General features: G+C 44.5%; 1 protein-coding gene across 1 annotated transcript in view; it reads right to left on the bottom strand.

Moving 5' to 3' along the window:
* Positions 1-2,330: 2,330 nt before the first annotated feature.
* EAF1 (ELL associated factor 1) overlaps positions 2,331-17,494 on the bottom strand; it is a 30,678-nt gene continuing 15,514 nt past the window's right edge. The window contains exons 5-6 of the mRNA XM_054019764.1: positions 11,129-11,359; positions 2,331-4,836 (exon numbers count right to left, since the gene is read on the bottom strand). Of these exons, the coding sequence (XP_053875739.1) occupies positions 4,790-4,836; positions 11,129-11,359 (278 nt within the window). The 3' untranslated portion in view covers positions 2,331-4,789. The remainder of the gene's footprint in view (positions 4,837-11,128; positions 11,360-17,494) is intronic.

The raw sequence follows: 17,494 nt of genomic DNA, 5'->3' as shown, positions 1-17,494 counted from the left end.
AGCTTATGAGGTGGCTGGTGCTGTGAAGTTAAAAACCTGTTTGCATATTGGAGCTAAGACTTTGTATAGAGAATTTTTTTATATAGAACCAGGGTCCTGTATGTCTGTCCCATGGCTTTTTGCATTGGGGTCTAGAGTACAGGGCCGGCGCAACCCATTAGGCGACCCCGGGAATCGCCTAGGGCACTACGATTGGGGGGGGCGGCGACCCAGGCGGTATTTCAGCGGCAGGACCTTCCGCCGCCTCTGTGGGGGGCAGAAAACCTGGCGGCGCTCCTGCTAGAGTATAGCTGAGCTGGCAATAATTTAAGCAAAAATTTTCATGCAAGTCTATGCAAAATTTTCAACTAATTATTTAGCATATTTCACACTGCCCTAAATTGTCTCTTTTTGCAAAGGTTATGGGGAATTGACAATTATTCATAGCAAAACCTGTGAAAACAAAAAAATTGTGTGAATTTTAGCAGAGGTGCCCTCCAACAGATGCAACATTTTCAGAAGCACCTAAATGACTTAGGAGCCTGTTTAATTTTCAAAAGTCACTCAGCGACCTCAGAGCCTAAATCTCACTGACAGTCAATGGGATTTAGGCTCCTAAATGACTGAATAACTTTTAAAATGGGTTGGGTTCCTAAATCATGTAGACGCTTTTGAAAATTTTACCAATGGCATGATAGCCCTAGAAGACAGGGAGCCCTGAGTTCTACTCCCACAATTGCTACTAAATGCCATTAATACTTTGCAGTTCCATGGCACTATTAAACAATAGGCTGTTATTAGGAAAATATTGTTATTTGTACTTTATAGATGGAGAGATTGAGAGTCAGAAGCTAGTCACTTGGTAACATTTTTCAAAAACACCTTAGTGACTTAGGAGGCTACACCTCATTTTTAGACTTTATTTAGGAAGTTACAGGTTTCACTGAAAGAAAATGAGACTTAAGCCTTGTGTACCCGGTAAAGTGTTTTCAACATTTTTGCTGTTGTTGTTGCTGCTGCTGCTATCACTATATAGATCAAATGAAACAAAAAGAGCATAGCTACATTGCTTTGCCTAAAGCAGCTTAAGCTACTTCCCCTGTGAATCATAGCATCCAGGCAGCACGCTCTTTTTCAAAATAAGCACACAGCATTTTGGGCAGGGATCCCAAGGTGCAATGTTCTGCTAGGCTCAATGTGTTATCGTAGATTGTGGGACACCTAGTGGAACTGAGTGGAATTCTGGGACTTAAGGTCAAACTCATGATTCTGTCCATAGTCTCCCACAATTCATTAGGGTTTTGCTAGCCAGTACATTTTCAAACTTGTTTCAGGATCCAACAAATTTTCAAACCACTGTCAGGTAGCATGGAGGAAAAACTATTGCAAGCACTTTCACCCTCTGCCCTTAGCCACACAGCAATTCAGTGACAGGAACAAAATAAAACCTACATCTCAGCCCTCTACTCCAGGGCCGCGGACACCACTCCCACCCTCTCATTCAAATCCCTTCTAAAAAAATAAAAATAATCTCCTTCTACAGAACCTTTCCCAGAGCTGCAAGATAGTGGCAGCAATGATGAATGCCTTGTCTAGCCCAGGATTTAAAGGTTTGACGTTAGCTCAAGCTATGAGAGTAGTTAGCTCAGTCAATTTAACACCTTCTAAAACTCTAGCCAAGAAAAAGCAGTTGTACTTTAGAATGTGATAAACTGGTCGAGTTAACTAGGGGAAATTTTGGCTTTAGTTCAAATCTAACATCACACTTTTAAATCCTAGGGCTCATCTATGCTTAACACGCTACAGCAGCTCAGCTGTGCTGTAACACGTCAGTGTAGAGATTACCTATGCCAACGGGAGGATTGTTCCCTACAATATACACTCCAGTGCTTTGTAAATTGTGCTAAATTGTGCAGCGCAAAATTGAAAATGCCCAAGCAATGGGGTTTCCAATGACTCCTTTAAGGCACTACTCCATAATCCAGCATCTCACTCAAAGATTTTGCTGATGTTCGGCCTCAAATTTTCCCCTTGATAATCCATCCGTCACTTTACTACCCAAGTGCAATTTTAACAAGTCATGATTCCTCATTGAGAATTGAACCTGGGATCTCCAATGCTAATAGGATGAACCTCTGCCACTTGAGCTAAAGGACTAGCTCCATTATCTGGCAGATGTAGTAGACTAATGTCCTCTGTGGATCAGCCAATAGAGGGGGATACCTAACACAGTGAACAGGTTACACAATGAAGCATGAAGAGCTGCCGTAAATAAAAATATCTTCCACTCCAAATAACTGCAAGTGACATTTCCATTCGTTTCCCAGTTGAAAAGAATACACATACACACATTTGGATTGCTAAACATTTTTTATTTAAATAAAATGAATTTGAAAGAGAAAAAATGATATAGCTTTACACTGCAAATTATTTTTTTACATAACTGTAAACACGCATATGTTTAGCCTATAATAAAGCAAACTATGCAAATAAACTTTAGGCACAGTATTCTCCAAATAGTTATATGTAATTCAATTTTGTATTATTCCTGAGTACCCATTTCTCTGACCCTAGAGAAAAAGACACAAGTGAGAACGTTTTCCTATCAGCCTTCCCTCTTAAACCAATTGGTTAAGTCTGGTTTCTGAGAACATGGGATGTTCCAATTTGTTTTGCTGGAACATCAAGGAATACAGCATGGGTACACAAGAAGCCATAAAACCTTTTGAGAGAGTGGGGTACAAGTGTGGCCTATGTTGACCTTTCGGGTATGTATATTTTAGGTCCTCTGGCTTGATGAGTGCTGACTCAGTACTGTTAGTGTGCCCAGTATCTCAGACATGATCATAGGCAATGTCTGGTATATTCCTTCTTATGTTGTCTTACCCCCTTTTAAATTGCATACACTCGCTGAATAATCAGAACACTTCCTATGAAACACCCCATATTTTAGAGGGCACAATGCAGCCACTGAATAACTTATAATGAATTGTTGCAGTAATTAGATACTTCACTGCTTAGCTAACATGTAAGTCAAGGGAAATTCAGGATGATATTTTGGAAGCAACATTATTACTAATTAGATTGCAAACACACATTCAGTTAAATAGCTGCTATACCAATTGTTAAGACCAAAGCTTTTGCAGCTTGCTAGAAGAGAGCACCTGTATTCCCTTTGCTCACAGAGAAAAATCAAATCATTTTGGTTATAAACCAACTGTATTTCTTAATTATGTGTTAAAATATGTATACATGTATTCTTTTAGAACCAAATATTTTTAAAAAACATATGTACAAAGATGCCTCTTTAAATATATATCGAAGGCAGGAAAATAATCTGGGTTTTATAACCTTCCTTCAAAATCCCCCTAGTGCCCTCCAATGCATTAAAAAAAAACAAAAAAAGAAAAGAAAAAAAACCCTAACAAACAGGGAAACAAAAACACACAAATGATGGTAGACTACTACTGATAGACAAAAGCCAGGAAAGTAAACATTTAGCTTTGTATTTCCTGGTTTACATTAGAAGTATTCTGCCACTTGCCTTATGCCATGTGGGTAACAGCTGAACCTGAACCCTGTGCGGAGTGGGCAGCACGAACCTCATGCACCACTTAAGTCCCATGTATGCACAAAATGAAACAAACAAACAAAAAACTTACAGGGGTAAACGTTTCTTGCTCTGAAGAACGACAGGGCCCATAGTCCCTCATGAGATCCACGCCAAGGAACAACCCCGGGAAAACTCCATGTAGGGAACCTTGGAGAAGGTGGGCTGCTTCCAGCTGCATCTGAAAACTGTTTATTCATCTATTTGGTGTAATCATCTTGTAGCAATGGGCTCTAGCCCTGCAGTTGCAAATATCTTTTCTCCAGTTCCAAATGGAGTATTTTGGAGTAATTTAAATAAGATTGATATTCTATATTTAAACCATTTTCATTAGAGACTGAAAACCAGAATTAAATGAGACTGTGTGATATATTAGAGAAAGTTGTCCTAGTTCTTATTTACATAGGCAGGTACTTTTGTTACTTAAAACACCTAAGAACATTACTTTGAGAGAATACCTGTCTCCAATGCCAATTATCACACATACACAGTGTGTGTACATGCGTGACTGTGGTTTGTTTATGAAGGTAATGTGAACAGCTTCTAGTTTTGTTTCCTTTAATAATGGAGGCAGCAACTGAAGTTTTATTTAAAATTATTCTGTAAGGCATTGGTGCAACAAGGTAATAATTGAAGAGGCAATTTTATAACTTCTTTTACAATTGTTTAAAACACTCCCACATCACGGTTTGCCAAAAATAGCAATAAAAAGGCATTAGAAAAGCCCCAAACTGAAGAAGACAGTTTAGTGATGAAATTTAGTTTACACTCCAGCTCCCACACGGGTTTTTTAATGAATTGTTGGCTCACGTCTGTCCTAAACGCACACTTTCCCTTAATGTACTACGGCACTGAACATCTCTCATGAACAAGAAACATTTAGATTACATCAAGAGAATATGCATTATGCTTTACAGATCAATAGTAGTCAGGGACACAGACTGGCTTATCCACTGTACATATCTATTTAAAACTTTAAAAGACTAAGAATATACATAAAATATACACTTAATAAACAAAGTAAAATCCTCCTCAGCTTCTGTTTAGGATAATATTTGATATTCCATAGGTTACACATTGCTTCTATTAAAATTCTACGCCCGGAGCTATTCCCGTGCCAATTCCCTCATCAGCACTGGGCTCACTGAAAAGTAAATTAGTTCTTCATATATATGCAGCAGAAAAAGAGAAACCTCAGCCCTAGTCATCACTGTCACTTCCAGACTCACTCAACTGCAAGTCATTTCCTATTGGGGACAAAAAAACAAGAACACCAGGTCAGAAGTTAATTCATACTTTGATTATATTCAAATTTAAGAATTATTGTATTTAAACTGGAGATTTAAATAAGAATTACACAGAAATGAACATGAACAGCATCTCAGCAGTTTGTCTAATATAATCACTCTCCATATTCAAGAACATTAAAATTTGCACAGAGTTTATTTAAGGCCCAATCCAGGCAAAGTTGAGTCTCCTTGGCTCCACAACCACAAAGGCTACTACTCCCTGTTCAAAAAGAAGCATTCCCCTTCTCAGCAGCTGTGGAATTAATTCCATACCCTCCACCCAGCCAAACTGCCATATATGACTTTTGGGTAGGACACTAGGGAAGTCCCTGGCTCCATCTACACTATTAAAATAACCATTTTTTAAAGATAGTAGTTTTAGTAGTGAAGATGGGGCTGTTCTATGCGGAAGTTCTATGGCCTGTGTCATACAGGAGGTCAGGCTACATGATCACAGTGGTCCCTTCTAGCCTGGGGATAAATCAGGAAAGTGCCAGCAGCTCAAGAATATTGGGCTGAGCCTATTTGATTGCTCTGCTCCAGAAGTCAGTGAGGAAGGGGAAACCAAGGAGCTCTGTGGCCCACAGACAGGTCAGAAGCAGTGAGGCCCAGAGCCCTACACTGTCCTCATAGTATATAGCAAAGGTCCCCAAACTGTGGAGCGCACCCTCCTTGGAGGGGGTGCAGAGGAAAGTTCGGGGGAGCACAGCAGTGCCTGGATCAGCCCCCATGGAGGGTGGAGGAGTGCCACCCAGCTCTGCCCCCAGCCACAGCTCTGGCCCTGCCCCCAGGTCCTTGCCGCAGCTCCAGTCCCGACTGTGACCCCTTGGCCTCGACCACAGCTCCAGGCCATGGCTCCTGGCCTCCTGGCCATGGCTCCCAACTGCGGCTCCGGCCCCCCTCCCAGCCGTGGTTCCTGGGGGGCACAGACAGGTTCCATTACAGGCAAGGGGGGGCATGATGGAAAAAGTTTGGGGACCACTGCTATATAGCAACTGTCTGCCGCCTCTCTTGCAGCATTCTGGTGAACATGAGAATGAGAAATGTCCTCTTCATTCTTGGGTAATGTACATGCTTTCTTTTAAGCTGGCCTATAACATGTGCCCTATCATCTTCCACATTCCTGCCCTCAAATGCAGGTCCACTGCAAGGGAGCTACTAAAAAAAAAAAAAAAAAAAAAAAAAAAAAAAGACAGTGGCTGTTTCATTTCCTTTTTAACATTTTTGGGAGGTTTCCATGCGATGGCAAGCCTTCCCCTGTAGAGGTGGTCTTCATTAGGGTTACCATATTTCAACAATCAAAAAAGAGGACGGGAGGAGCCCCGCCCTAGCCCCGCCCCTGTCCTAGCCCCGCCCCTGTCCTGTCCTAGCCCCGCCCCTGCCCCTTCCACTCCCTCCCACTTCCTGCCCCCTCAGAATCCCCAACCCTCCCCCCACTCCTTGTCCCCTGACTGCCCCCCAGGACTCCACCCCCTCCCTAAGCCTCCCTGCCTCTTGTCCCCTGACTGCCTCCTCCTGAGACCTTCCCCACATCCTAACTGGCCCCCTAGGACTCTACCCCCTACCTGTCCCCTGACTGCCCCAACCCTTATCCACACCCCCACCCCCTGACAGCCCCCCCCAGAACTCCTGACCCATCTAAACCCCTCTGCTCCCTGTCCCCTGACTGCCCCCTCCTGTGACCCCTGCTCCTAACTGCCCTCCAGAACCCCACCCCCTACCTAAGCCTCCCTGTTCCTTATCCCCTAACTGCCCCTTCCTAAGACCCCCCCAACTGTCCCCCAGGATCCTACCTCCTACCTGTACCCTGACTACCCAAAACCTTACACCCCCCAACCCCCAGACAGCCCCCCCCCCCCGAACTCCCTGACCCATCCAACCCTCCCCCCGTTCCCGGTTTCTTGACTACCCCCCCCCACCCCAGAACCTCCCTGCTGCTTCTCTGGCCCCCGGCCCCCTTACTGTGCTGCAGAGCAGCACGCTCGACAGCGGGGGAGGGCAGCAGGGTCGGAGCTCCAGACGAGCGATCTGTGAATGCAGGGAGGGAGGGGGAGGAGGGGAGTGGTGTCAAGTTTCAGGAGAGAAGTGCAGGAAGGGCTCTGGCTCTGGCTGTGGGAGCCCCGGCTGCTCTGTAAGCCGTGCACACGTTCTGCATGGGGGGGGGAGGAGGAGGGGAAGTCCGGACATTGACAAATTCCCCCCGGACGCTATTTTTAACTCGAAAAAGCCGGACATGTCCGGGGGAATCCGGACGAATGGTAACCCTATCTTCATGTTACAGAAATATCAATGGTTTGTCCATGGACACATGTTGGATCAAGCCTTTGAAATTCAAGCACATTCCAAGCATGGCAAATCTGACCTCCTAAATAAGGGCCTATCCAAGGCCCACTAAGTCAGTGAATAGACTCTACTGACTTCAGTGGGCTTTGGATATGGCCTTGAGTGAAGATCTAAATACTAATTAGCAAAACTCACATTTCTCTCTACATCCTGGACTAATCAAGGAAGATTAGATGCACCAGATTCACTTTCATATTTAATTCACCAAAACCCTCCATGTTTGAATTTACCCGAATCTGCTGCAGAAACCATGGGCACATAGCACACATTTTAGGTCCAGTTTGTCAAGGAGCATATGGAGGAACCACAGAGGGGATACAGCAATTTGACTAGCCATAATCTCCTCACCCGTGCCCATCTCTTATGGTGGACAGGAGCGGGTCTCTCTACAGTTCCTCCACATCCTCACATTCTTTATGCGTTTAAACTGGCAGTGAAAAACGGGTGGGATAGCTAGGAGGATGGCTGGGCACAGTAACACAGGAGGGGATAACATTTGAGCGAGTGTGATGCATAATTTAGTTGCACTTCTGACCCTTTCTCTGACCTCTCGGAATGCACCCTCCTTAGATGCTGGCCTCGTACCTTCACCTCTCTCAGGGTGGAATCCCATTATTCTCCCACCCTTAGACTTGGTCTCAGGATATAGAGACCAGCCTGCAGGTAACAGCCTGTGTGAGGCAGGGGACATCTTGCCTGCCTGCTTCCCTCCACACCGATGGTCCCCAAGGACTCACAAGGGAACGGTGAGCTAGCGAGGGACACTGGTGTTAGATGTTTGTTGTTTTGTATGATCTGTATTCTCCTATGTGGTGTATGATTAAGTAAAAGAGCACAATGCTCGCTCTGTGTAAGGTGTGGGTGTTACAGGCTTCGCAACTGCCGCATGCCCCTGAGAGAGTTAAACTGTAACCAGAAGCTTCACACCTCTTGGATGGAGTTCTGGGAGAGGGGTATGTTGGAACAACTGGGTTATCTGAGGGGTCAGTGCTGGGCCTGGGGGCATAGAACAGATGGGCAGAGGAGAAGACAGAGTCAGTGCCCAGGAAATGTGCCAGAGAGGCCCAGGGAGAAAACAGCACTGTAGCCTGCTGAGGCTCTAGAACAGAGGTGGGCAAACTACAGCCCGCGGGACCCTCCTGCCCGGCCTTTGAGCTCCTACCCCAGGAGGCTAGCCCCTGGTTCCTACCCTGCTATTCCCCCACCCCTGCAGCCTCAGCTCACCCCGCCGCCAGCGCAATGCTCTCGGTGGCGAGCTCCTGGGGCAGCGCAGCTGCAGAGCCGGGGCCTGACCCAGTGCTCTGTTCTCCGTGGTGGCATGACTGGCTCCAGCTGGGCAACACGGCTGTAGCGCCGCCAGCCACCAGTGCTCCAGGCAGCACGGTAAGGGGGCAGGGAGCGGAGGGATTGGATAGAGGGCAGGGGAGTTTGTGGTGGTGGTCAGGGGGCGGGGGTGTGGATGTGGATGGGGTCGGGGCGGTCAGAGGGCAGGGAACAGGGGGGTTGAATGGGGGCAGGGCTCTGGGGGGCAGTCAGGAAGGAGAGGGGGGGTTGGATGGGGTGGCTGGGGGCAGTCAGGGGTGGGGATTCCAGGGGTGGTCAGGGGACACGGAAAAGGAGTGGTTGGATGGGGCAGGGGTCCCGGGGGGGCAGTTAGGAAGGAGGGGGGGGCGGATGGGGCATCAGGGGGTCCGGTGGCTGTCAGGGGACAGGGAACGGGGGGGTAGGATGGGGCAGGAGTCCCAGGGGGGCCGTCAGGGAGCAGGGGTGGATGGGGCAGGAGTCCCGGGGTGGAGGGGGCGTGTCAGGGGGTGAGCAGCGGGGGTGGGTCAGATAGGGGGCGGTGGCCAGGCCACGCCTGGCTGTTTGGGGGGGCACATCCTCCCCTAACCGGCCCTCCATGCAATTTTGGAAACCGGATATGGCCCTCAGGCCAAAAAGTTTGCCCGCCCCGCTCTAGAAGCTTAAACCATCCAGGGACACAGAAGGTTGAATTCCCCTCACAGCAGTCCCAGTGAGTGGTCACAAGAGGGTGCTCACTAGGTACTGTGACACCTTCCTACTTGTTTAACAGCACTGTTATTAAATTAAACTAACCCAGGGATAGTCAGCATCCCATTAACTCAATATAGCCATGCAGTAATTATTCCAATAACCAGGTCACATGCAGTATTTGTCAGTTATTACAAGTTAACTCCACGTCCTTTATACATCTATATCAACTTCTAACTAAAACACACACACACACACACCAACCAACTTCACTAAGGGGTTTACTATATATACACCCAATCCCGCATTTCAAAAGCTCAGATTTTTTTTTTGTTAATTTAAAAAACAATTCTTCCCCTCCCCCAAGTGTACAGACGCTCCCCGGGTTACGCAAGACCCAACTTACACAGAAAGTTCCCTAAGGCATAAATAAAATTTTCGAGTTGCGGAAAATATTGCGTAGAATACGGAAATGCAAAGTACTGTACTGTAGTGTGGTGGGTGGAGGAATACAGCAGTAGCATCTCCTACAAGGGAAGGCTTTGCGCTCTCACAGCCTCTCAGTCTCGTGTTATTTCAGTGATACTGTATTTCTGTTATTTCACCCTATTATTGCATTCAAATCATGCCTGGAAAGCAAGTGCAGGACCAGTTCATAAGCGAAAGAAGACTGATTTAGAGCAGAAAATGTTGTAATTGTTTGTTTTTTATGCTTGCACAATATGCGTTTGCAACTTATGTTAAATTTGGGTTACGCAAGGCTTTCTGGAATGGAACGATTGCGTAAGTTGCGGAGCGTCTGTATCCTACTCCTCCCTGATGGGGCTTTGCTGCCCAGTCACACTGAGCGCCAGCTCCAAAACCCACTGAAGCTGATGGGAGTCTTTTGGGTTTTGGCTCAAGCCCTTGATGCCTAAGTAGCCTCTATACCGGGGTGGGCAAACTTTTTGGCCCGATGGCCACATCTGGGTGGGGAAATTGCATGCAGGGCCATGAATGTAGGGCTGGGGCAGGGGGTTGTGGTGTGGGATGGGGTGCAGTGTGCAGGAAGGGGCTCAGGGCAAGGGGTTGGGGTTCTGTAGGGGGCTCAGGTCAAGGGGTTGGGGCGCAGGAGGGGTGCGGGGTGTGGCTGGGGGCTCAGGGCAGGGGGTTCGAGTGGAGGAGGGGTATGGGGGTGCAGCTAGGGGCTCAGCGCAGGAAGTTGGGGTGCAGGAGGCGTGTGAGGTGCGGCAGGGGGCTCAGGGCAGGGGGTTGGGGTGCGGGATGCAGGAGGGGTTTGGGGTGCAGGCTCCAGCCCAGCAGCGGCACTCAGCAAGGCTAAGGAGGCTCCCTGCCTGCCCTGGCCCCGCAATGTGACGCTCTCGGAAGCGGCCAGCACCACATCCTGCAGCCCCTGGGGATGGGGGGGGGGGGGGGGAGGCAGGCAGAGGGTTCCGTGCACTGCCCTCGCCTGTGGGTACCTCCCCCGAAGCTCCCATTGGCCGCGGTTTCCCATTCCCAGCCAACGGGAGCTGCAGGGAGCAGTGCTTGCAGGTGAGGGCAGCGCGCGGAGACTTCTGCCCCACCCCCTTCCCCCAGGCCAGAGGAACATGGTTCCGGCCGCTTCCGGGAGTGGCGTGGGGCCCGTGGCACCACAGGGATGGCAATCCCGCAGGCCAGATCCAAAGCCCTGATGGGCCAAATCTGGCCCATGGGCCATAGTTTGCCCACCCTTGCTCTATACCTTCAAATAAATGAGAGCTTTTTGTTATAAGGTCTCCCTTTCACATATTTCAACCTGCATGCATGCAACTGCTTGGGATAACTATTTGGTAAACTATACTCTACAGTGGTATCTAAACCTGCTTAGAAAAAATATGCCTTTTGGTGGCATATCACAGGTTCCCACAGCAACAACACACAAAACTTTACTTACTGAGAGTGTTCATTAGCTGATTGCTTCCTTGTGGCCTGCTGGTACCATTAGCAACAGCATTTCTGTTGTTGTACTGCTGGTGTGGTGGCTGAGAGGGGGAAATGCGTGCAGCTTCTTCCCCGTCACTGCTAGAGCTTTCATCATCACTCCCAGAAGAGCTCTCAGAGTCCGATGAGCTGCTACCACTGCTGCTACTCATCTGTTCAATAATTTCAACCTCTGCTCTTAGCTCTGGAATAAGATGACATTTGTTGGGTCAAAACATTTACAGACCTCTGTGAATTTCAGGAAGGGAATGTTAAAATGCAACAGTTTTGTCAAGTATAATTTACCAAGCACAATGAACAAGTCTAAAATCAAATCAAAAGGAGAGAATTGGGGGCGGAAAACAAAAGATACATACAAAAGATACATACAACTAAGTGCTGCAGCTGAATCTAGAGAAGAGGTAATAATCACTGCTTCTCTAAACTTCATTTCTTTCACTACCACTTTATATGTTTTCTATTTTTAAAACCATTCCTTACTGTATTATTCATTAACTGAGTGCTCAATGTGCCTGGCACTTTACAGACAAAACAGGCATCAAATGTAAATGATTTGGGGTCAGGGTATAACAGTTGACACAATGACACAAATTTCAAAAGTACCCAGTGACTTAGGAGCCTAAATTCCATAGAAAAACCTGTGGGATTTAGGCTCATTTGAAAATGGTATCAGATGCAACAAGTGACAGTTACAATTAGGAGAGAAGGGGAATACAACAATAAAGTTCTTTAGATTTGCCATGCACTCTTCTTGGTGGTTCCAATGGTAATATGAAAGTTATATCAGCAAGAGTTTGGAATAGTCACATTACTTACCAAGGATTTAGATAAGTCATCCCAAATCACATAATTGTTGTATATTTGAATATTCCATGTTACTAAAAAACTATTGGAAGGATTTTTTGAACATTTTGTGGGGACTACAACGTGTATCCCTCCACCAGTAACATTAAGCATCTACTTACCATAAGTCCAAAGGTATAGGGATCAGAGGGAGAGAAATAATAAAGCTAGCATTATTTATATTATGAAAGCACCCAAAATCTTCAGAGTTCAAGACTCATTGTGCTGGACATTGTACATACACAAGCTAAGAAATGAGTTCTTGTCTTAAAGAACTTACAGTCTAATACAAAGAGTGGGAGAAATCAGGTATTATCCCCATTTTACAGATGGGGACCTAAGGCACAGAAAAATGTAAGTGTCTTGCACAAGGTTACATAGGAATACTGTAGCAGAAACAGAGTTTGAACCCAAATTTCCTGAGTCCTACTCTAGTGTTTGAATCACAAGACCATCCTTTGTGTGTAAAGTATCTCCAAAATGACTTTGAACAGAGCTTTTCTATACATAAAAATGCCATGACATTAACCTTCATGATCTCGAACGTTTCAGGATTAAGGCTAAATACTGTATCTGATTGGAAAGGAGAGGGTTCCAGATGCCCGATGATACAACAGCCCTACAGGGTCAGGAAATAAGACTAAAGAACCCTGCTAAGCTCTCAGCCTCCACTGTATTTTGGCAATGAAATCCATTGGGTAATTATGCACTGGCTTAAAGTTTCTTTTTTCAATTTTAAATTTGCTACCTTTCAATTTTTAAGTCAGCTACATTCAACTGGAATTAAGGAAAACAATATTATACCTATACAATGGAGCAATAGAGTGTCTAAATCAAGTTGTACTTCTTGAGGAAATGAGGTTGTTTTTGCAATTTGGCTGCTGAGGCAAAACATACTGGTTATGTTACCTACAGTTCATCTGTTTGCAAGACAGCCATTTCTGTTCAATCTTTTAGATTTAAAAAAAATCTGTCATCTGTTTCTGTTGGATTTACATGACTGGGTCAATGGCAGGAGTAATATATCTTTCAAAAGTGATTTCTTTCTCTCTTATTTTCCTCCCCACTTAGTCTTGCAGCTTTTAGAATTTTATTTCATGCTGGAGTCTGAGAAATGGACAAGGAACACTCCCAAGTCTGGGTTCTCAATTTATTCCCAAACTGCGTGTTTCTAGAATCCCATAACAACTTTCAGGCTTAGAGGATCTCTCACTGTCTAAACTAAGCAACTTGGGGAAACTAAGCACAATGGAAAATGGAAATCCCACAGATGTGAATATCTTTTGCCCTAGCTTGATTTGGTAAATTTTCCACATGCCTCAAGCGATACTTTGGATCAAGGGAGTTGATAATTATAACTACTCACTGAGCACTAAAAATGTACATGGTGCAAATATTCACAGTCTATGCCTCAAAGAGCTGAGAATCTAATGGACAGAAAAGATGCACTGGGAGAACTAGAGGAAGGGGTTTCCACCCATTTCCTTGTTTATAAGCCTTGTGGAAGAAGCGAGTCATATGTGGAAGATATGAATGAGAAGTTGGGATGACCTGGCAGACTGAGACTGGGAGGGCCCTCCAACATAGGAGTGTGGTGCTCTTCTCAGGGCAGCACAGAACCATAAGCCACTTTTACCCTCTGTCTTAGCAAGGGAGAGCTTTGCTGGAGATCAGACTACGTGTGAGCTCCCTGACACACCAGTCTGTCCGCTTCGCCAGCAAATTCCTTGAGATTCTGCCAGTCTTAACCTTGTCTTGCAGGTAACAAATCAGTGAACCCCTGTTCCTGAGTTCTCCAGAGACGTCTTTCTGTAGTGTCCAGTCCCTCTGACTGGATACTCTCAGAAATTGTTAAGTGTGCTATCTTGAAAGAGACAGTATGCACACTAGCTTGTTAGGTTAGCTGAGGACTCGCTCTATACTTCAGTAGAACAGCACGGAGATGGTTTACAGTAAAACTAGGAATAAGTTTATGAACAAAGAACAGATAGTTAAGTTATACTAAGCAGAGATAATAGAAAATGGTTACAAACAAACAAAACAAAACATGCTTTCTAGTACCTAAATATTAATTCTAGCTAGTGAAGCCTTTGCCTAAACAGCTTGCTCACTTACAACATCTCCAGTTCACAGAATCAGAGCTTGTTGTCCCCTTTGTTCCCTAAGAGATGGATAAAAAAAGGGGTTCTCTCCCCTTCTTTTTCTAGTCCAGTAAGCCTTTGAAATGTATTCTTTGAAAATTAAACCCAGACACAGTTCCTGTCCTCTGCTGGTGTGTAGATGCCATCCTGTCTTCCTCATCCACTAATCAATTTGTTTTTTTGACTGGCTTAATCAGTTTGTTTACCATAGATGTAAATGTACTCTGTCCTCACCTGGCTCAATTTACATCGGAGACCCAGGCAAACTGGCAAAACAACATTCCTTTGTCTACAAAAAACTTGTTTATTTGCTCTACTCAGATTGCTTGATCTGAACATATTTTAGGAACATATTTCCAGCACAGACATAATTATTTATACACTAACCATACATACATCATGCAATAATATTAACGACCACCATGTCAAGAGTTTTTACATATGTCTTACAAGATATCGTTTGGCTACATATTCTGACAACAGCATGGTGGGGGGCATAAAGAGGCTCTTAGGGTCAGAAGGAGGCAGCATGGAAGATGGTGTGAAGATGACAGGAGGGAGAGGAAGACGTTGATGAAAGAGGAGTAGAGGTTGGCAACACTGGTGGAAGGAAGAGGATAGGAGGTATGCAACAAGACAGTATTCAGTAAAGATGAAGGCTGGAGAGGAGGTTAGATGGGAAATTTGAACTGGATATGATGGGCAAGGGAGAGCCAATCGAATAATTCAGAGAGAGAAGTGACATGATCTGATGGGCAAGGAAGATAGTTTTGGCTGCTGTGTTTAGGATGGAATGAAGGGGAGCAATATGGGTGCCTGGCAGGTGAGTGAGGAGGACATTAGACAAGGCAGTGAATGATCAGAGCATGGAGATGTGTTTTAGCCACCAGGAGTGGAAAGAAAGATGTCCTGGAGAAAACAGTGGCAAGATTTGTTGCCAACCTTGATGTGTGCGGCTAAGGAGAGCAAGAAAATGACATCAAGATTGTGAGCCTGGGGGACAGGGCTGGGAAGTTGGAGGTGTTATCAGCAGCAACAGAGAGCACTTAGGAAGGGAGATAAGTGGCTCAATTGGGGCTTTTTTTCTAATCAATTGCTGCTTCTTGGGCTTGCAGTTTCCTTTCAGATATCTCTAGTCTCGTCTCTCAGCTCCACGCACCCAATATTTTAAATTGTTCATCTGTGCAGACAAGAAAATGTTGTCTTTGCTGATGTCACAACTGTTCTTATATCATTAAAAATGTATCATGCAGAGTTTCCACAGGTCTTTTAGGAGCCCTACTGAATTCCAGTTACTTCAGTCTGTCAAAGATGGTGGTTGAGTCAACCACAAGATGAGGTCCAAAAGGAAAAACAAATCTGCTTTATTTATGTCACAATTTGTATTTTCCTGCTTGTCTGCTCTGTTGCTTTATCAAGGCATTCTTTAGTGCAGTCATTAGTATGGATGATTTAATGTTCTGGTGCCTTTACTTTTTTTTAAACATGTGATGATTACATTGCATAGCCTATATGCTGCGTTTAACTGTGAAAAGTCAAATGCTTATCAGCATACTTTTCGTTCCTTAAGATCAAACAAACAAACCATGTTAATGCAATAGTGAGGTTGAAAAGGTCACAAGAGTCAGGAAATGCAAAAGTTAATGTTAAAAAACCTCTCTATGTAGCATATGTTAAATACATACCTTAATGAATGCACTACATCTGGCAAAGTTGATATTGTTGAGGGAACCATAACTTTTGAGTTTTGTGCATTTGATTTCTCAACCGTAGCAATTTACTTAAAAGAATAAGTGAAACAAAAACGTTCTTAGCTTTTTCTGCATTAAAATAAAAGTATACTCGGGAAATCACTGGCTCCTTTGTCAACAAATGAGTGGCTAGCATAACGGGGTCCTGGCCCATAACCAGGGCTCCTAGGTGCTACAATAATAAAGAGAATTTTTTTCACTTCGAGGTCCCAGAAGCAGAGGCAAGGTTTTCATCCCGAGGCCAAAAGACCAAAAACATCAAGACACCTGATCACGGCCTTGGATAGACCAAGAGACTACTAACACTTGGACCAGTAACTAAGAACAGGGCTTTTTTGCTCCTTTTCTCTGCTGTCAGTAGATGCATTGGATTTTATTCTGTTTCATACACCTTCAACAAAATTCTTATCTAGAAGTCCCTGGCCCTGAGAAGCACTGAGCATCTAGAACTCCAATTAAAACCAATGGGAGTTGTAGGTGCTCAGCATTTGGCATTATGAGGCCATAAGTCCCATAGCACATTAGACAGAAGCAAACAACTTGATTTTGACAGGCTGAATTTACAGAGAAAGCAGATAGAAAAAAAATAAATGTTTTACATTGAAATTCAGCAAATTTGATTTAAAAGTCCACAAGAGACAACAAATATGCAATTATATTATGTCATCTTTGAAGTTATTTTTCAAAGTACAACTGTACTTTAGAGCACATATTAAGCACTAAATTGATATTGTTGAGGGAACCATAACTTTTGAGTTTTGTGCATTTGATTTCTCAACCGTAGCAATTTACTTAAAAGAATAAGTGAAACAAAAACGTTCTTAGCTTTTTCTGCATTAAAATAAAAGTATACTCGGGAAATCACTGGCTCCTTTGTCAACAAATCAGTGGCTAGCATAACGGGGTCCTGGCCCATAACCAGGGCTCCTAGGTGCTACAATAATAAAGAGAATTTTTTTCACTTCGAGGTCCCAGAAGCAGAGGCAAGGTTTTCATCCCGAGGCCAAAAGACCAAAAACATCAAGACACCTGATCACGGCCTTGGATAGACCAAGAGACTACTAACACTTGGACCAGTAACTAAGAACAGGGCTTTTTTGCTCCTTTTCTCTGCTGTCAGTAGATGCATTGGATTTTATTCTGTTTCATACACCTTCAACAAAATTCTTATCTAGAAGTCCCTGGCCCTGAGAAGCACTGAGCATCTAGAACTCCAATTAAAACCAATGGGAGTTGTAGGTGCTCAGCATTTGGCATTATGAGGCCATAAGTCCCATAGCACATTAGACAGAAGCAAACAACTTGATTTTGACAGGCTGAATTTACAGAGAAAGCAGATAGAAAAAAAATAAATGTTTTACATTGAAATTCAGCAAATTTGATTTAAAAGTCCACAAGAGACAACAAATATGCAATTATATTATGTCATCTTTGAAGTTATTTTTCAAAGTACAACTGTACTTTAGAGCACATATTAAGCACTAAATTCATAGTTTTCCAGCAACACTGGAAAACCTGTACTTTTTCCAGATACTGTATACCTACATTATGTCAACATTATTAAAAATGCATCTGTTGTGATTA

Source organism: Malaclemys terrapin, chromosome 2, assembly GCF_027887155.1.
Source record: "Malaclemys terrapin pileata isolate rMalTer1 chromosome 2, rMalTer1.hap1, whole genome shotgun sequence".
In the NCBI taxonomy this organism is placed as follows: domain Eukaryota; kingdom Metazoa; phylum Chordata; order Testudines; family Emydidae; genus Malaclemys; species Malaclemys terrapin.
Note: the sequence above shows the minus strand (reverse complement) of the source record. Positions and strands in the feature narration are given on the sequence as shown.